General features: G+C 47.5%; 1 protein-coding gene across 1 annotated transcript; it reads right to left on the reverse strand.

The window, feature by feature from the left end:
- Positions 1-1,925: 1,925 nt before the first annotated feature.
- LOC135369501 (nose resistant to fluoxetine protein 6-like) lies at positions 1,926-13,973 on the reverse strand. Its single transcript, XM_064603083.1, has 13 exons — positions 13,667-13,973; positions 9,277-9,488; positions 7,753-7,867; positions 7,590-7,677; positions 6,907-7,010; positions 6,475-6,751; positions 6,315-6,413; positions 5,528-5,693; positions 4,815-4,894; positions 4,631-4,753; positions 3,573-3,880; positions 2,949-3,091; positions 1,926-2,177 (listed from the first exon to the last, which is right to left on the reverse strand). The coding sequence occupies exons 1-13, from the start codon at positions 13,971-13,973 to the stop codon at positions 1,956-1,958; spliced, it is 2,244 nt and encodes a 747-aa protein (XP_064459153.1). The 3' UTR covers positions 1,926-1,955.
- Between the last annotated feature and the right edge of the window lie 3,679 nt (positions 13,974-17,652).

Here is a 17,652-nt window from a genome sequence, read left to right on the forward strand (position 1 = left end):
GGGTACATTTATTGACTCCATACTTGACTATATTGGCTTTCCGATGATGTCTCGGTGCATACATAAATAGGTTTCCCAACGGTCTTTGGTTAGTATGTGAGCAAGAAACGACAAATCTTCCGTACCCGACAAACGTGGCTATACAACACACTCGTATGTACAATATATACAGTCCATCACGGTTTCGCTTAGATAATTACGGCGGTCCCTGTCGAGTAATGCACGTTGCCAGTAACACCGCACTGCAGTCTTGGAACTCCTGTTAAGCGTTGAAGAGGCGCTAAACACATATTCGAGGCTTCAAAACCTGGTGCATAGGGCCACATGTGTCATGCCTAGCACGAAGTGTTGTGTTGTGTATCAATATAAGGGCTTGGACGATAAGGGATTTATGACACCGCTGCCCACATGGTGAGCAGCTCAGTTGGTTCAGCGCTTGGGGGTGGGATGGGGGGGGATATAGTTATTAGAGCAAAGAAAAAAGGAGGAAGGTCAGCCGAAGGGCATGTCGACTTGCTATTCCGCAACAAAGAAAAGAATTACGAAATAAAGTATAAACTAACAAGCGCTTGGCTTCTGCACAGAAAGAGCCTAGTTCGATACGGGATCTATTTGCTTAAGGTTCGGCGGTAGCTACTGGGTAAAGGTGAGGGTAAGCTGTAAAGGGGGTAAGGGGGGACATGTTTATTAAGAAAAAGAAAGGAAGGGTCAGCCAGACGGAGCTCGGCTTGCTATTAAAAAAAATGGAAAATGGGGGAAGAAAAGAAAAGGAAGAGAAAACGAAGAAAAGGAAAGGAGAAGAAAAAAGGAGAAAAGGGAAAGAAAAGAAAAGGAGAAGAAGAAAAGAAAAGGGGAAGACAAAGAAGAGAAGGAAGGAAGAGGAAAAGATAAAGAAGAAAAGGAAAGGAAGAACGCAGAACTAAAAGTGAAAAGTCACAGACACACACACAGGAGGGTAAAGGTGACAGGATAGAGGGTCATCTAGCGCGATCACCCGAGGGGAGTCTCCGGGAGGTGTATTTAGTAAGCCCTCACGGGGTCGCCAATGAATTGGATACTGAGAGCAATGCTGGTCTTTGAAGCATGATAATTGGAAATTGTTCAGGCGTGCTGATTGGTGACCCTTCGGGGGTTTCCATAAGGGTTCTCTTAGTGTGCTGATGTGTGCGCGAAAGGCCGAGACAATCAGATTTTGTCTCAGGAATATATCTAATCTGCGATAAAGTGGACGTATAAAAGTGGACGGTAGACAGTGCTCAGAAACATGAGAGATTATTAGCATTCATAGGGACTCCAGTGTTATACGGGGCGGTTGGGTCAGGTATCAGTGTTTGTGACTGCTGTAGAGTATGGTGTTCAGATAGGTTGAAGTTCCAGTATGCAAGTACAAACTAGATTAAGTAATACTTACATCGTCTAAGAGACACAGTACTGACAATAATAAAACGTACTCGGGCACATATTCGAACGAAAATACGTGCGTTACGGTACCCCCGCCATACGGGCAGTATTCCAAGACCATTGAAAGCTACGACGGCTATTGAATATGCGCGTAGGGTGGCGCTACCACGCATGTTCAATGGCTGTTGCTTTCAATGGTCATTGAACACAGTCAGAGTGACAGGGTGACTGGGGAAGCTGCATAAGCTACAAAACACGCGTCACTCGTTCGATTTGCAAAACAACACTGTTATGCACTACCTCTATTCGCAACTCATCCAGCGTGATTGTCCTGCTAGGATAACGAAATCCTGTACGGTGCTTTCCTATTTCGTTCCACGCGTCACTTCTCTTCGCGCTCCAATTATATCCCTGTACTATCAGCTCTCACACACTGTCGAGAAAACGTGAGTTAAGAATATATAACGACCAGAAATGCGTTTGACCAGATTGTAGGAACGGAAACAAAAAAACAACCACAGTCTTTGGCACAAAGCGGATCTCGAAGATGTGCTTCAGTATCTTGACTTGCCAACGTCTGGACAAGTTGAAGACACGGTGACTGCCACAGTAACGGGGGACTGATGACTTCCATTGGTCAACGCGGGAGGCTTTTGTTTAGAAGGTGAAGGTGCAAAGCATAGTTTCTCCAGGTTAGCAACTGGAGCTTCGCAGAGAAGATAGAGAAGGTAGGCCAGCAGATACGAGATGGCCAGGCAGCCGAAGTAGTCTTTTACCTGCAGAGGCGTAAAATGTGACTGAATGAGCACCAATTACCGAAGGGGAAAAAGAAGCCGAAGCTCTTTGGCTGCCTCCATCATACTTGAAGCCTGAGTCTCGGCAAGACAAACAACCACACACACTGGCTCATGAGTCCGTAGTGAGTCCGTAGCTCATGAGTCCGTAGTTGGTCCACCAGCTAGGTTGCGTATATGCCATCCTATCTCTTTGGCTGCATGTGGTGTGTGTTTATAAGTAATCAAACGTCGCCGTACCAGCACTAGACAGCTGTTACGACCTTCTTGGGCCATCGCCAGCAGTGCGCAGGCAGGTGATGTTTAAGTGGCTGGTGTCTGAAGATCACGTGCCTCAGCACTCTCTGAGTGTGGCTCTCTGGGTGACGCTCTTACCGTGACGGGAGGACATCACGTTCTACGTGACCTTCTGACGTCACCCACTCAAACGTTGCCTGCTTGCGCACTGCTGACGATGGCCCAATAAGGCCGAATCAGCTGTCCAGTGCTGGTATAGCGAACTTTCAGTGCTGCTTATAAACACCTGCTACCAACGTTTTTCGTGGGCAGCGGCGAACATTGAAGCCATAACAATCTCGTTTCGACACTGAAGTTTGACTGAAATCGTTTTCGAATATAGTACAAGGTTTCATTCTTCATTGCATGTGTTTACATATAACACGGAATCAAATGGGCATTTTAAAACCTCTAATGGAAACGTTGAATGCTGTATGCAGTCCTGCGAACACTTGTCAGTAAAAGAAGGGAGCTTACCAAATTAAAATGTTGTAAGGACATTCTCTCTCTCATGATTCCCGTCCGAACCATATAGAGCGGAGAGTGGATGAGGTACGCTCCGTAGGAGAGCCGGCTGAAGGGAACCAGAGGCTTCCAGGACAACAGCCTGTTCACGTGACCTGTAAGATAACAGAATTTACCGCTACAGGACAAATGTGTCAACAAAAAGAAGAAAGAAACTGCATCAGGGTTTGAACCCTGATCTTATAAAGATTTAAAAGAACAATTCAACACCATGGCCCATGACGTCATTGTCATGGCAGCTCGATCGCAAAGATGTCCCTCTTCTGGGCATTGGGCATTACGAAAGCCATCTGTAGCGTGAGTTTATAAGTCCCAAAAGTCGCCACACCAGGCACGTTCCGCGTGACCTTCCGACGCCAGTCTCTCAAACGTCGCCCACCTGCGCAGTGCTGACGATAGGCCCAATAAGGCCGAAGCAGCTGTCCAGTGCCGGTGTGGCGACGTTTGGGACTTATAAACACATGCTCTACGTGCAGCCAAAGAGCTTCGGCTACTTTTCTTCCCTGTGTAGCGTGAGAACTATGGCACGTTCTCGTCGCTAACGTGGCGTTAATGCCGTAAGCATACGCAACGTACCTCCTACTCCCGAAGCACAAGAGAAGGTGACCCAGGACAGTGCCACGGCCCAGGCTGCTTTACTGAAGCCAGCGTATATGGCAGCGTCCAAACCTTCCCAGGAGTCTCCTCGAAGCCATTTAAAAGCACCGAACACTACCAGCAGGGCAAGTGTCGTCGCTCCGGCCCAGAGGGTCATCCTGATGAACCGGTGGATCTGGGCGGCGTTGTAGTTGAGCACCAGGTATCCAACGATGATACCGATGGAGTATGATGCCATGTGCACGTAGGGGCGGTAGTAGATGTACTTCATCATCTCTAGCGTTTTACTGCGAGATCACACGGTTGAGTTGAGAAACGTGAGCTGCTCTGTATTCCTTCATACTTATCGAACACTTGCATGAACACAGTACTTATTTTGAGGGGAGTCTCGGTTTCGTACTTAACCTTGCACAGCACCGTCACTGTCTGCATTCATTTCACCAGTTCTTGTCGTCCACCGGTCTGCTTGAGCTCCTTTAGCCTCAGTGACTTTTGCATGAGTGCGTAAATGTGATCTATGGGACTTCATCGTACTACATCACGTGTGGTCGACCGGATAAACTGCTGACCCCGAGAGTTACGGTGCCTCAGCACGTGTAGTATCGCACTTGCTATGTGTTCTGTCATGTGTGTGTGTGTGTCATCTTCTTCATCGCCATCCCACTTATATATTAATCCACATGCACTGAGGTAGGGTATCGCAATTCTTGCAATGAAACGCCTTTTCCCATCGTCATGCACGTAGCTGTCGTTGAACTTTTCGGCGAGTAGATTATTTCTCCATTAAACATTTATTATCATACGCAGGACTTGGAGTATCATGTACAGGGTACGTAGCACGGTAGACGCTGCGCCGCTCTGATAACATGAAGCTCTGTTTGCACATAAATCTCGAATAATACACAGTCAATATGGCACGCGCCTTTTTGCAAGATAGAGATAGAGAAGCCTTCCTTAATTAGCCGTACTTCCTTAATTCGCCATTGAGGAAGTACTCCGCCCATAGCTCGTCTCTCATAAAGCTGAGGGTCACTTACTCGAGTTCCGGCTGACCGTAGATGGACACTGGTTGATAGGAGTTAATGTACGCTTGCACACTCACAGCTGTTGATGTGCTCAGAATGACGAGAAGGGCTAAAGTGAATCCGAGCCTGGGTCGCCTGAAATCGACAGATTTCATCGTATTTATACCAGAATCGATGTGGTCTTATAGGCACTTACTTGAGCATCAGCACGGGTATGATCCATATCACCATGTAGATCTGCCAGTCGACACTCACGTACCAGCTGTGCTGGAGACACTACATACAAAGGCATATCAAACTTATAGATTATCAATTTTATCACTCTTGAATAACCTTATCCTAAAAATCCTCATGATGACCATAACAACTTTTTCTTTGGCAATCGTAATGAAAGAGAGAGAGAGAAAAAAAAATAAAAAAACTGTCTGGATCCGAGATGTCTAATACCCCTGTCACACGGGCATTTTCGATCGTGCTCGACCGAACCTGCTTGAACCCAATGCAGATCGGATGGTGCTACACGGCCGCTTCCAAGCAGGATCGAACTTTGATCCTGCTTGACTCAAGACAGTTCCCATAACAGGATTGAGAATTTCAAGACGGCTCGGCGGCCGCCATTTGCATCCTCAACCCCGGTGAACTGTCATAACTTAAGACGGACATGCGCGCGAAGCTACAAATGATGCTTACATCGGTATACGATAAATTACCACTAATATCGCTGTTATATAGGAAACGCGAAATTAATGAGTTCCGTTTATTCATTTGCACAGGTCAACCATTCAATGCGCATTGAAAGTGGCCGTGTAGCAGCGTCAAAACTCGAGCGTGCTCGGGAAGTTCGATGCAGATCGGATTCGAGAAGGATCGAAATGCCCGTGTGACAGGGATATTATGTGCAAGCCATACCATGTCGAGAAGGTCACTCCAGTTGTTGATCTGGATCAGAACTCTCCACCAGTTCCGGTTGCACGTTGCAAAGATAGACGGGTGATGCTCCTTGGCCAAGGGACCATCAATGATGAGAGGGACGAGCAACCAAGCGCCGATCACAAACATCAGGGGCGCTGTGAGCCTGAACGGATGAGAAGGGTAAGGGTAAAACCAGCGCTAAGAACGTAAGCCGAGACTGCATCACAGGGGGCCCAAGCAGAGGCAAGTTGGAATGACTTGATTCCGCTTCCAGAGCAAACAACTGAAAAGAAAGTCATCGAAGGGCATAGACAGACAATTGAGATCTAAGCATGGGAATACGGTAAACTGGGAGCAGTTATTCTTTTGGTGTGCCCATGGTCAGGATTTTTCACGTTCCTACTTCTTGTATCGCGCCACTCTGTTTTTAAATCCCACAGCTCCCTGCCACCACGGGAACCGCCGGAATGATCTGCGCAGTTACCCTAAGATCGGCACACAGGAACCTTGGACGTTACGAAAGAAGTGGTCTGATCATGACCAAGGCACGGCGAGAGGGTGGGGCAGCCGGGGATCGCGGCTTTCAGGGGCCAGCAAGACCCAAGGCCTGTCACAACCATATAGAGAAGAAATACTTGTGAACTGAAGAACTACTGTGTTATCGGGACGTGAGGAGGGGGGCCCGGGCATGACCCATCCCCGGGGCCCCTGAATTCTCTCGGCGGCCCTGATCATAAATGGGTACCTTAAAGCACATTAACGCAGTGGGAACCCCTTGGATTACCTTATGTATCTTCTGACCAAGAGTAGAGAGATTGGTCCGACGAGACTTCCTTTTTTATTTCGAAGATGCTTCATGATGTTGTAGCTCAGAAGGAAGCCACTGAAGAAACAATATTAGGATAAAAATAAGACGGACAAGAGAAAGGGAGGACGACTTTTACCTCATGAAGAGGAACGTCTGAACGGACGGGTAGGCGTTTCCAACGAGGCACCAGAGGAACTGCTTGCCGAACCGCATGACCCTGAGTAGCTCCCCTGCGGCCGTCGGCTCAATGGTGAGGTAACTGTGACCCAAAATGACCCAGGTGGCGCTGATGAAACGCATGCCATGCAAGAAGCTCAGTCTTCGTGAATCGGAATTGGGTGCTGTCTTGACGTTCAGCAACTTTGCCGTGTTTGTGAATGCTGAGAAGGACAGTATGATCCGATAGACAGTACCTGAAACGAAGTTACACAATATGGAACGTGTAGCTAACTGCAGAACGAAGTTGCAGTTTGATATCTTTGCTCGAACCGCATCGAAGCGGCTTCCACTGCAGTCGTTGCAAAGTAACAGAAGACAACAGCCACGGCGGCGCTGAATGTGTACTTACTCAAGTTGTTCTTGTCAATGCCGAGCTTCTTGGCATATTTTCTGAGATAGAGGTCTGTGAGGGAGCCTACGACGAGGAATGAGATGCAGGCGGCCATGAAGCACCTGGTGGAGGGATACGCGGATGCACCGTTGTATCCGCTGACATAGACACTCGCTCAGAGCCACTGCCCTACCTCTTCCTTTACCGCCACGAACACAACGAACAAGGGCTAAGCAATCGTAGTCATCACTAAATGTATTCGGGATAGCGGAGGATATTTAGCAGCATTAGCAGTAATTTAGCAGTGCTACGAACATGATTTCAGGACTCTTCACGAAAACTTGAAGCGCACTCTCGCCCTGATCGATGACATTATAGGGGTGCATTCATTCCAACTCTCCCTCAACCAGCTCTCATTACTGCGTTATATCTCTCAATGTTGCCAGTGCAGTAATAAACAGCTTCGTTGGCTTAGTTGCTAGCACAGGGGAAATAGCGGAAATACGCGTGCGTAATATTTGTGTGTATTTCTGGAAAACGCCTGGTGGACATTAAGGCTTAGCACCGCGCAAGAACTTGTGAGGAAGGAAGAACGCTTGAACATGCGCTAAACTTTGTTCCTTTAATACACTTTGGTAGGCAAGAGGAAGAGATGGGGCTGCCGCGCCCGTTTATAATAATACGGACGAGGTTATACTCACAGCAAACCCTTTTCTGTCTCGGTTAGAGGCTTCTTTTCCGGGGTGACGCAGCCCTTCACCACCGTGTCCATTCCATGATCGTTCACCACTGCAGGGAAAAAAAAGAAAAAGAAAACGTATTTAAAAGATATTCGAGGAGCCTGACTCTCACGTAGCAGCTTACACGAGTCGATCAAGAAACTGAACTCTTCAGCCGTGCACGTTGAAGGGAAGCAGACTCCAAGCCTCAGACCATGAGCCATGTCGTTGTACATGAACTTGAAGAAATCGACTTTCATCTGCAATGTACACAATCATGTTCATGGATCGCGAGAAAACTGTCTGACTGACGAAGTTTGCGAAAACCCAATATTTGACAACGGCAGGACAAGAACCTAGACACAGATCTAGATTCCGTAACGCGCGCGCGTTAAGTGCACAACTTTGCCCGTGATTTCCCACAAGTTCGCACGCGAATGCCAGTCGTGACGTTTGTTCGAAATCCTGGTCCACCGAAACGCTTCTCATCCTGACTCGTGACGTCAGATCCGTTCCAGTCGAGTTCGAAACCATGGTGTCATTTTGTTCCTCGTGGACCACTGACCACAGTATCGAAAATCCCACGCGAAAGAGTGGCGGAGTTTGACTGTTATTCCATAAAATGCACGACAAGAGCAGCGCCGGATGTTGAGAGTATGCAGGAAATTCCTCTCTTGAAAATGTCCAAAACTCGTTCACTACACAACCAATCACAGCATGGCCTTGAGAAAAGGGATGCCGTGCCGGTGCGGGCGTTTGGACGGCGTCTCTTTCCTCTGGGCGAGGCCCTTTCACTTCTTCTGTGAGGGAGTGACGTCATGCTGATGTCGCTGTCGCCGGAGCCGCCGCAGAAGGAGCACCGATGTTTCAAATGCATTAATTTAATATCTAAGGACTTTTCGGACGAAAAAAATTAGCGGCCGATACCGAACATAGATGGTACCTGTTTCATAGGTGGGTTTCCAGATGCTAACCACCCCTTTAAAGAATAACGATAACGTTCGCTACAAGACTGGGGCTCTGGACCCGCGAGATTTCCGAACTCCTCGTGAATTTAACGCCTCAAACATGAGGCGACCGCCGACGCCGCCTAAAGAAGTCCTGCTCAATGTCTTGTCTCTCTCCCTCGCTCCGTAGACAAAAACGCGGCCGCCTCAGCCGTTTACAGTAGACGATTCCAAACGCAGAAAAACACGAGTGGCGGTCTTTGCGGTTCGTTTACATGGTTACGTCATCTGAAAGCGGGGTTGTGATTGGCGCGATTCCGACGGATTGTGTCACGTTTTGTAGCGATCACAGTTTGTATAGTTTAGAACGCGTTGACCTAATCCATTGGTGAAAGATGCCGTCGTCTGCAGATGGACGCAAATGTTTTGTTTGCCAACAGACATTGTTTAGTGCATCGGTCAATGATACTGTGGCTACCAAATTAGTGAAGGGACATTTTTACTGCGTAATTTCTTCCTGCATGAGACGGCATTCGAAACGCCATAAGTATCGTGATCGCGAACCAAATGTCACTCCAGGAAGGCCCGGAGGCAAGTAATTGAAAACCATTCACTGGCCAATGGACACATCATGGTCACGGTAACAGCGCAGAGGCCCTTACGTGCAAAGGGTGGTAATCTATAGCCTGTAACATGACCTGTTCTTTAAATGGAACGCTCACCCCATTGTAGATTTCATTCTGTAGCTTCTGGACGATCTTCTCGAAGAAGGGCAACTTCCGTGGCTTGAGGTAAAGGGTACAGTATTGCCCCGTGAAAGCAACACCTCCCATGCCATCCTTAGCTTTTGTAGACAAGCACTGGTCGTAGGTACCGAGGTCATTGAAGGAACCAGAGATGAGACCTCCAGGAGGTCGGGAGTTGGCGTCTACCACTGAATAGAAGATTAGGCTATGTTACTTATCGGAAATAAAAACAACAATTTTTATACCGTGTTCATGCAGCTTCCTCAACGCCACAGGGCAATGCTGTCACGGTTTTAGCGAAACATATGCTCTTGTCTCGGTTGACAAAATTGAGCAAGTCGAACCTCCGTATAGAGGTGTCGTGCAGGGTTCTGACACGGAACCCGACACCTTCTAACTTTCTTATACCCTCGTTAATATGACACCCGATAACCTGACATACGCGCTTTACGACCATACTCCTAGGGAACAATGCAGTGAAACCTCTGCAAATCCCCCCCGTTAATATGACAATTCCGCATTATGACCAAAACTTTCGGGAACGACCATGGTCATAATAACGGGGGTTCACTGTATTCCTGCGTAGAGTTTAGCCTTACGCATACTGACTCGTTAATCGAAAAGAAAAGAGGAATAAACGCGTTCACCCTTTCGGCGTAATTAGCCTGGCGTTCATCACAAGATTCATTCACACACGCAACTCTCACCGCAACTCGCACGCAGGTCATGAATGTTCAACAGCAACGTGCCGAATCCGTCGCCTTTCTTTCTTACCGGGACTTGTGACGTAACGATTAAATAATATTTTCCTGCATCTTACCTACTTTTTAAAGGAAGTGTCTCTAACCGTGGGAGCTGGACATCGTAATATCTGCGCACCTTACGAGGAGGCCGCTTAAGAAGCTCTTTTCTTTCGCTTTAGGCGGGAGCCCGGTTTCCGCCACCGCTGACTTTCCTTCTTCGTCTCCTTTTTCTTCTTCTTCTTTTGGGTGTCTAAGTATGGCATTCGGCGGAAGAAACGCCTTTATCGCCTCTCCGGAAGTTTATGGCGCCCGGAAGTGTTGTTCCCCGGGTGCTCGCTTACGGGAACACCGACAATTTTTCTTTGGCACGTAACTTGGAAAGGCGTTTAGGAATGCATGGCACCGGCGACGGAATACGTATGTCAGGAAACACGGACTTGCGTAGAAGAAAGCGCTGAATCGTCGTAAGGACACTCGAAACGCGATGTGGCCTTTTCTCATCCTGCGGTCTTCAACGAAAGAAGTTCTCATTTTATTTTTAATCCATTGGCACTTTAGAATAGTGATGTATTCACGCGTTGCGCGTTACCCCATCTTCCAGTCTTCAATAGATGAGATAACTGGGGTCACCTTTTTTCTTCACTTTCTTTTTTTACTGTCGCCGTCACATAATTTAACGCATACTCACCAACTACAAACTCACACCTGCACATCCTCTCTTCCACATTTCCAACTAGTAGTAACATTTACTTACTTACACTCACACTTAGTAGTAAATATTTACTGTACGGGACGGAATATTGACAATCCGTAGGAAAGAGCAGTTTTTCATAATTTGCTGGAAAAAAAAAGTGAAAGCTCAAAAGTGATACGGTTTTTCAGCACTCCATACGGCGCCACCGGAGTTTCGAAGAAAAAAACAAAAACAAAACAAAAAAGAAAACCGACCTCTGTGGTAGCGTGTTCGCCTACTGCTCCCAAAATTGAGGGTTCGAACCCAGCCAAGACGCCGGCGGTTTGGTGACGGGGTACAAGTTGCCTAGACACGCGCTCTTCCGCGAGGCACGTTAGATACATAGCGTGGGGGTTCTGCTCACTGCGCGAAGCTCACTTTGTTTCTTTGGCGCGTACACAGCACCACCAACGCTATCCCTCACCTACGCGAAAGCGATAGCGGACTGTGCATTACAATTCACTATTATTACGGTGCGTATGAGGAACACGAGGAATCCCGTACTTTGTCTCAGGAAGTCCCGTAAGTACACATTACGGCAATACGCACGTTCGCTTCAGAAAAGTAGCACGTCCATTTGACCAACTGCCCTGTAGCAGTGAGCAAAATTCACAACACACGAGGATAATAGTTTCTTTTTTTAAGAAAAAAAAAGCTCCCATAAGTACATTACTACAACCCAAAATAACGTACCTCTCGCAGCCACACAAATTCACCGTTAAGCTCTGCAGCCCGTTTTCTTTTCCCATTGTAAACCTCTTCTATTCCAAGAACGCGTTTCAGCTCTGCTCCAATCCTCTCCCATATAATTTTCGTGGCCGCGTCTCATGACCTCCTATTTATAACCGCTCAGTGTTTGAAGGGTCACGTGGCGTGGGCGCCATTTTGCTCAACAGCAACAACACACGAGCCGCGATTTCTAATAAGGCATCCGACTTCCTCGAGAAAGGCATTCTGATACAAGGGCAGAGGCCACTCTTTTCAAAGTGAGCTATTCCGGTCGGAAACTTTCCCCGTCTGGAGTTACAAGTTTTTCCTCCTTCCGCTCTTGGGTAACTGCTTCTTCCGATACGTGCTGCCTCAACGTTTATACAACATCTTTTGTGTTTCGGCGAGCACTTCTGTTTTTTTTTTTTTTTTTGAGAGCGATAGCTCCGTATAGTGTCAAACCTGCCGCGTAAGTCCGTCCGTGGCTTTAGAGGAACACCACGTGATCGACGGCGTGTCTTGTAGTGCGCAAAAAAGTTGCGTAACCGTCACAGTAACGACGCAAATAAATGAATGAACAATAAATTTCATTAAGAAAGTTATAACATTTCTCCTTCAAGTGGCATCTTTTTCGACAGGTTCTGTATGTACTTTTCCCGAGTGATTTTCGCTTTTTTTTTCTTTCAAATCTTTTTTGTTTGCGGTTTTGCGTGTGCAGCTTCTCCCTTACGTAATGCCACTTCGGTGGAGCTGTAGGGTGTTCTGAATAAGTAAATAAATTTCAGAAAGAGTTTTGCCAAGAATTCACGTCAACGATGGCCCTATGTGTGAAGCCACGCGCGTTTGGGACTTTTGGGAGCTCAATAAATTGAGTGATTGTTTTTAGATGCCGCCAATTTCATTCCAACGCTTAGAGGAAAGGGTGTAATAATGGACAAGCACAAAGTCGTAACCGCCAATTCGGAACCCTTCCGCGCGCAAAATAAGGACGTGCATATGTGCCACTGAGACAGCCCACGAAGAGCTGGACCATGACCCCGAGTTGTCGGGTTATAACCTCAGGGTCAGTAAGTGAAGGCCAGTTGTTGCTGACCCTTTCGACACCGGGACACGTCCCAAGGACGTCATGTCACGTGCCTGCGATGGATGGGCACACAGAACTGAGGAACCATGCACACGTCCCTTTCCGTGCGCTTCGGGTTTACTTGCACTACGAAAGCGAATGTTCAGATTCACAATCTTGTCATTTTCGACCGAATGTTTTCTTGATGGGGCATCACGGCCATGGGCAGATGGTCTCCCATACGGTGTTTCGTCGCTTAATGCCTTAAATGCTGCGAAAACCGCGATGTCCTACACCGTCAATCGTACGTTGAAGGTTGTGGCATTACAACTGGATAGTCACTATAAATCTCACGACAAAACAAAAATATATACTAGTGACATAGTGACATAGTTCTTGTTGTTGTTCCTGAGTGAGATATTTGAAAAACGCTTGTGTCGTTTCAATTCATAAGCAATATCATAAATATGGAAACGAAAGTAAAGAACGAGACGGTCAAGTCTTTTTTTTTTTTTCGAATAGATAAGCGTCTGTAGGATAACAACATACTTCGTAAAATGTTTTCTCTCTTCAATGCATGAATTTCAGCGCGGTTCGTTCGACACTTTTAAACTTCAGACTCGAACCCCTGGTGCTACAAATGAAAGATGTTGGATGTCTTACCGCGCGAGCAAACTATGACCATGATGGACGTCACGACGAATCAGTCGCGTCTGCGACTCAATATTACCCACCTAAGAGTTGTTTAATAGGCATATATATATTTAATTTGTGTCACGTGACACCGAGTGAACGACATCATGGTCGAATCTGCTGTCTAGGGTATAGTCTGCCCTTACTGTTTCCTACCCTACCATAATGTGTTTCTCTGCTTGATGACAATATACGCACCGTGACATGTACGATAGAGTTGCTGTGTGTGTAAATGGACATACCTCCATAGGGAGTTCTGTTACTTGATGACAATACACACTATAGGTTACACACGGCATGCATGGGACAGGACGCAAACTGAGTCAGAAGGTCGCAACCCGAGACACCGCTTGATTTCATCGAGACATTAATCGATCATTGCCTATAGTCACAAGCGAAACAACACTCCCAAAGCCTTCTACTTACAGCTGAGTGCCCAAGGTTCCAGTTTCCGTATTCCAATCAACAGCTTCAACATGCTGGCCGAACAATCTCCCGACACATTTCCTCCGGTCCCTAGGGCCGTCATCAGCGGCAATGACTCATGAATCAATCTGTCCATCAGCTTCTTGACCTTCGACTCCACGTCGAGGTGTGTCGTCGTGTCCACCATTTGCGTAGTTGCTGTAGTCTCCTGGTAGTCCCAGCTAGTCACGGTTGTCGTCACATAGTCCGTGGCAGAGACTGTAACGAGGCAGAGCGGAAGCAACAGGAAGCAGCGAGCGCGATACATGGTGGTCAGCTGGTCGTGTTGTAAAGTGGGAGCAACAGGAAAAGTCGGCAGCTTTTTGTTCGGGGGGGAAGACGGTCTCCTTCCCCTGGTGGCCCCGTTGCCGGTTGAACCGCCCCCCACCCCCCAAACCACATGCATACAACACGTAATACTCGACGCTGGACACCTTCTTTGTGTACAGAGAGGGGGAAAGATGCAAAAGATGATTTTTGGTCAAGGGCTCTCTTGGCGCGCTGTGTTTGTTGTTATTGTTGCTTCAAACGTTTGTTTCGTACGTGAAGCTAAAAAAGAAGCACACCTCCCAATAGACCTCTACCCGAGAAACGTCATCATGACGTTGGTAGACAGACTGAAACCGAAACAAATCAGAAGGGGAGGGCTGGGTTCCACGAATGGGAACTTGTCCGCTGCCTCCTATGCAAAGAAAAGTAGGACCGAAGGTCGCGTCCCTCTCAGGGACAATCGTAATCCCCTCAAAACCGTGGCTTTCGTGCGCGACCTTGTTCGGCTCTAGCTTCGTGCTTAGTTCATCTCTACCAAATTGGTGGCGCTGTCGAACACTATGACGTCATTTGTTTACAGACAGGGAGAAGTCTGTTCTCGTGCCATTGTGGAGACGGAGATGAATTGTGGTACGATCATCAAGATGAATGAACGGAGGTGAATTCAGGAGGGTGGTGCATTAAAATGGATTGGGGAAAAAAGCAACGGTCAGAGGCGAAAGTGAGAATTCGAGGGAAGAGCTTTTCGCCCTTTAACTTCCCTTTCCCCATTTTCTTTTGTTTGCTGAATCATCTCCGTTATTGGTGTATAGATACCGTCTACGCTGACCCACGTGCCGGACCAGATGTGGTGGTGGTGGTGATGGCGATAGGGCTTGCCGTTGTCGGCCCCACGTATGCGGGCAACGTCACGACTGACGCCCTGGGGGAATGTGCGTCCTGGGCCGACTTCTAAGGGAACTGTGCCGACATATGTCTGAAAGCGTCTGAGCGGACCAGATGTGAATTGTCTATGGCTACATGGTTTCAGTGTCAGTTTATTTTTGCACCAAAAGATGATTGTTCGTCCCGTTAAATAGCTTTCGTAAATTGCAATTTCTAAAACAGTGGCGTAACTTAACGGGATTGTGATACTTCTACACATGTTGTTCATTACAACATGCATGTGTTGTACTCAAATAGCGAGTAACAGTGCCTCGCATTTATCCGACTACAGTCCGGCTAATTTAGCGAGTCTTTGCTGGTTCATGTTGCCAATGAGATGTTAAGAAGCGCATGATCCTTCATTAACATTACCGAGATATTTAGGAGTCATTTTGTCATTCTTCTCTATTTTTCGCTGTTCTTGGTGAAAATGGGAACCACTGTGTAAAAGGGGGAATTTTTCGTTTGAAGCAACTTTTTATTTCTTTCGATTCTAGGTCAGATAGAGACATTGCTGTTGAAGAATAAGGTGATGCATTACTCTAGTGGCTATTGTACATTCTTTTGTGTACGATGGGCAGCTCCCATATCGTGTATCATATCAGCTGTAGCCATCCTGTATTCCTCTCTGTGACTTTGATAAGAACAAAACATGACATGATGACACTTTATGGAGCACGTTAGGTTGTTTTAGCAATCCTTGGTAAGGTTATCGTGCCTATCGGAACCAGTTGCACTCGTGTGTGAGGCTCAGAATAATTATCCACTCATTGGTTTCGGTTGATACGGTTCGACGCAAGCCGCGTTATCAAAGGTGTGCTAAAATTCTGTTATCAGCACTATTCTCTGGGAGCGAACAGAAAACTTTCCAGGCCATTTTCAACGCCTGCGCAGTAGGCCTAATTCTGCTCTTTCTTCTGACGCCTTCAGTAAGGAAGGACGCCTCTATGTGTGCTCGCTCGCTGTTAATTCGCAGTTCACTTAAACCATTTTATCAGGGAATAGGTAAGTGCATATGCATTACCCCAGTGTTGCAATGATTTCGAGCGCACGTGAGCAACGGTGGCACAGAAGAGTTCACATAGATGGTTGGTGCATAGTCATTCAAGTGAAAAAGAAAAATATAAACTCGGTAAAAAAAAAGCCGTAACAATTCTTTCTGTATACTACCCTCCTTGCCGATTTCTGCAGGTCGTGTACCGTCACAGTTAACCTGCGGTGCCCCGACCAACCAGTGGAGGGTTGGTCAGCTGCTGCTGCTGCTGCTTGTTTCAAAGGGCTGTACAACTCTACTTGATGCGTTCCAGTCACTGAGGACACCAACAGGTGATGACACAGTTTACTATTCTTCATTCTGGTTACTGCCCTCCTTGTCGATTTCTGCAGGTCCTGTGCCGTGCCCAGACCAACCAGTGGAGGGATGGTCAGCTGCTGCTGCTTGTTTCAGGGCTGTATAACTCTACTTGATGCGTTCCAGTCACTGAGGACACCAACAGGTGATGACACAGTTTACTATTCTTCATTCTGGTTACTGCCCTCCTTGTCGATTTCTGCAGGTCCTGTGCCGTGCCCAGACCAACCAGTGGAGGGATGGGCAGCTGCTGCTGCTTGTTTCAGGGCTGTATAACTCTACTTGATGCGTTCCAGTCACTGAGGACACCAACAGGTGATGACACAGTTTACTATTCTTCATTCTGGTTACTGCCCTCCTTGTCGATTTCTGCAGGTCCTGTGCCGTGCCCAGACCAACCAGTGGAGGGATGGTCAGCTGCTGCTGCTTGTTTCAGGGCTGTATAACTCTACTTGATGCGTTCCAGTCACTGAGGACACCAACAGGTGATGACACAGTTTACTATTCTTCATTCTGGTTACTGCCCTCCTTGTCGATTTCTGCAGGTCCTGTGCCGCGCCCAGACCAACCAGTGGAGGGATGGTCAGCTGCTGCTGCTTGTTTCAGGGCTGTATAACTCTACTTGATGCGTTCCAGTCACTGAGGACACCAACAGGTGATGACACAGTTTACTATTCTTCGTTCTGGTTACTGCCCTCCTTGTCCATTTCTGCAGGTCCTGTGCCGTGCCCAGACCAACCAGTGGAGGGTTGGTCAGCTGCTGCTGCTGCTTGTTTGAAAGGGCTGTATAACTCTACTCGATGCGTTCCAGTCACTGAGGACACCAACAGGTGATGACACAGTTTACTATTCTTCATTCTGGTTACTGCATTCGTTGTCCATTTCTGCAGGTCCTGTGCCGTGCCCAGACCAACCAGTGGAGGATTGGTCAGCTGCTGCTGCTGCTGCTGCTTGTTTCAAAGGGCTGTATAACTCTACTTGATGCGTTCCAGTCACTGAGGACACCAACAGGTGATGACACAGTTTACTATTCTTCATTCTGGTTACTGCCCTCCTTGTCGATTTCTGCAGGTCCTGTGCCGTGCCCAGACCAACCAGTGGAGGGATGGTCAGCTGCTGCTGCTTGTTTCAGGGCTGTATAACTCTACTTGATGCGTTCCAGTCACTGAGGACACCAACAGGTGATGACACAGTTTACTATTCTTCATTCTGGTTACTGCCCTCCTTGTCGATTTCTGCAGGTCCTGTGCCGTGCCCAGACCAACCAGTGGAGGGATGGTCAGCTGCTGCTGCTTGTTTCAGGGCTGTATAACTCTACTTGATGCGTTCCAGTCACTGAGGACACCAACAGGTGATGACACAGTTTACTATTCTTCATTCTGGTTACTGCATTCCTTGTCCA

This window comes from Ornithodoros turicata, chromosome 9, assembly GCF_037126465.1.
Source record: "Ornithodoros turicata isolate Travis chromosome 9, ASM3712646v1, whole genome shotgun sequence".
Lineage (NCBI taxonomy): Eukaryota > Metazoa > Arthropoda > Arachnida > Ixodida > Argasidae > Ornithodoros > Ornithodoros turicata.

What these genes read in the sequence shown, in the direction of transcription:
- LOC135369501 (XM_064603083.1), bottom strand. Translation starts at nt 13,973, where the DNA reads ATGTATCGCGCTCGCTGCTTCCTGTTGCTTCCGCTCTGCCTCGTTACA. An exon ending in GAGACAGAAAAGGGTTTGCT is followed by an intron (nt 7,011 to 7,589) that starts GTGAGTATAACC and finishes TCCCTCCACCAG; the next exon opens with GTGCTTCATGGCCGCCTGCA. An exon ending in TACGGTCAGCCGGAACTCGA is followed by an intron (nt 3,881 to 4,630) that starts GTAAGTGACCCT and finishes GTGATCTCGCAG; the next exon opens with TAAAACGCTAGAGATGATGA.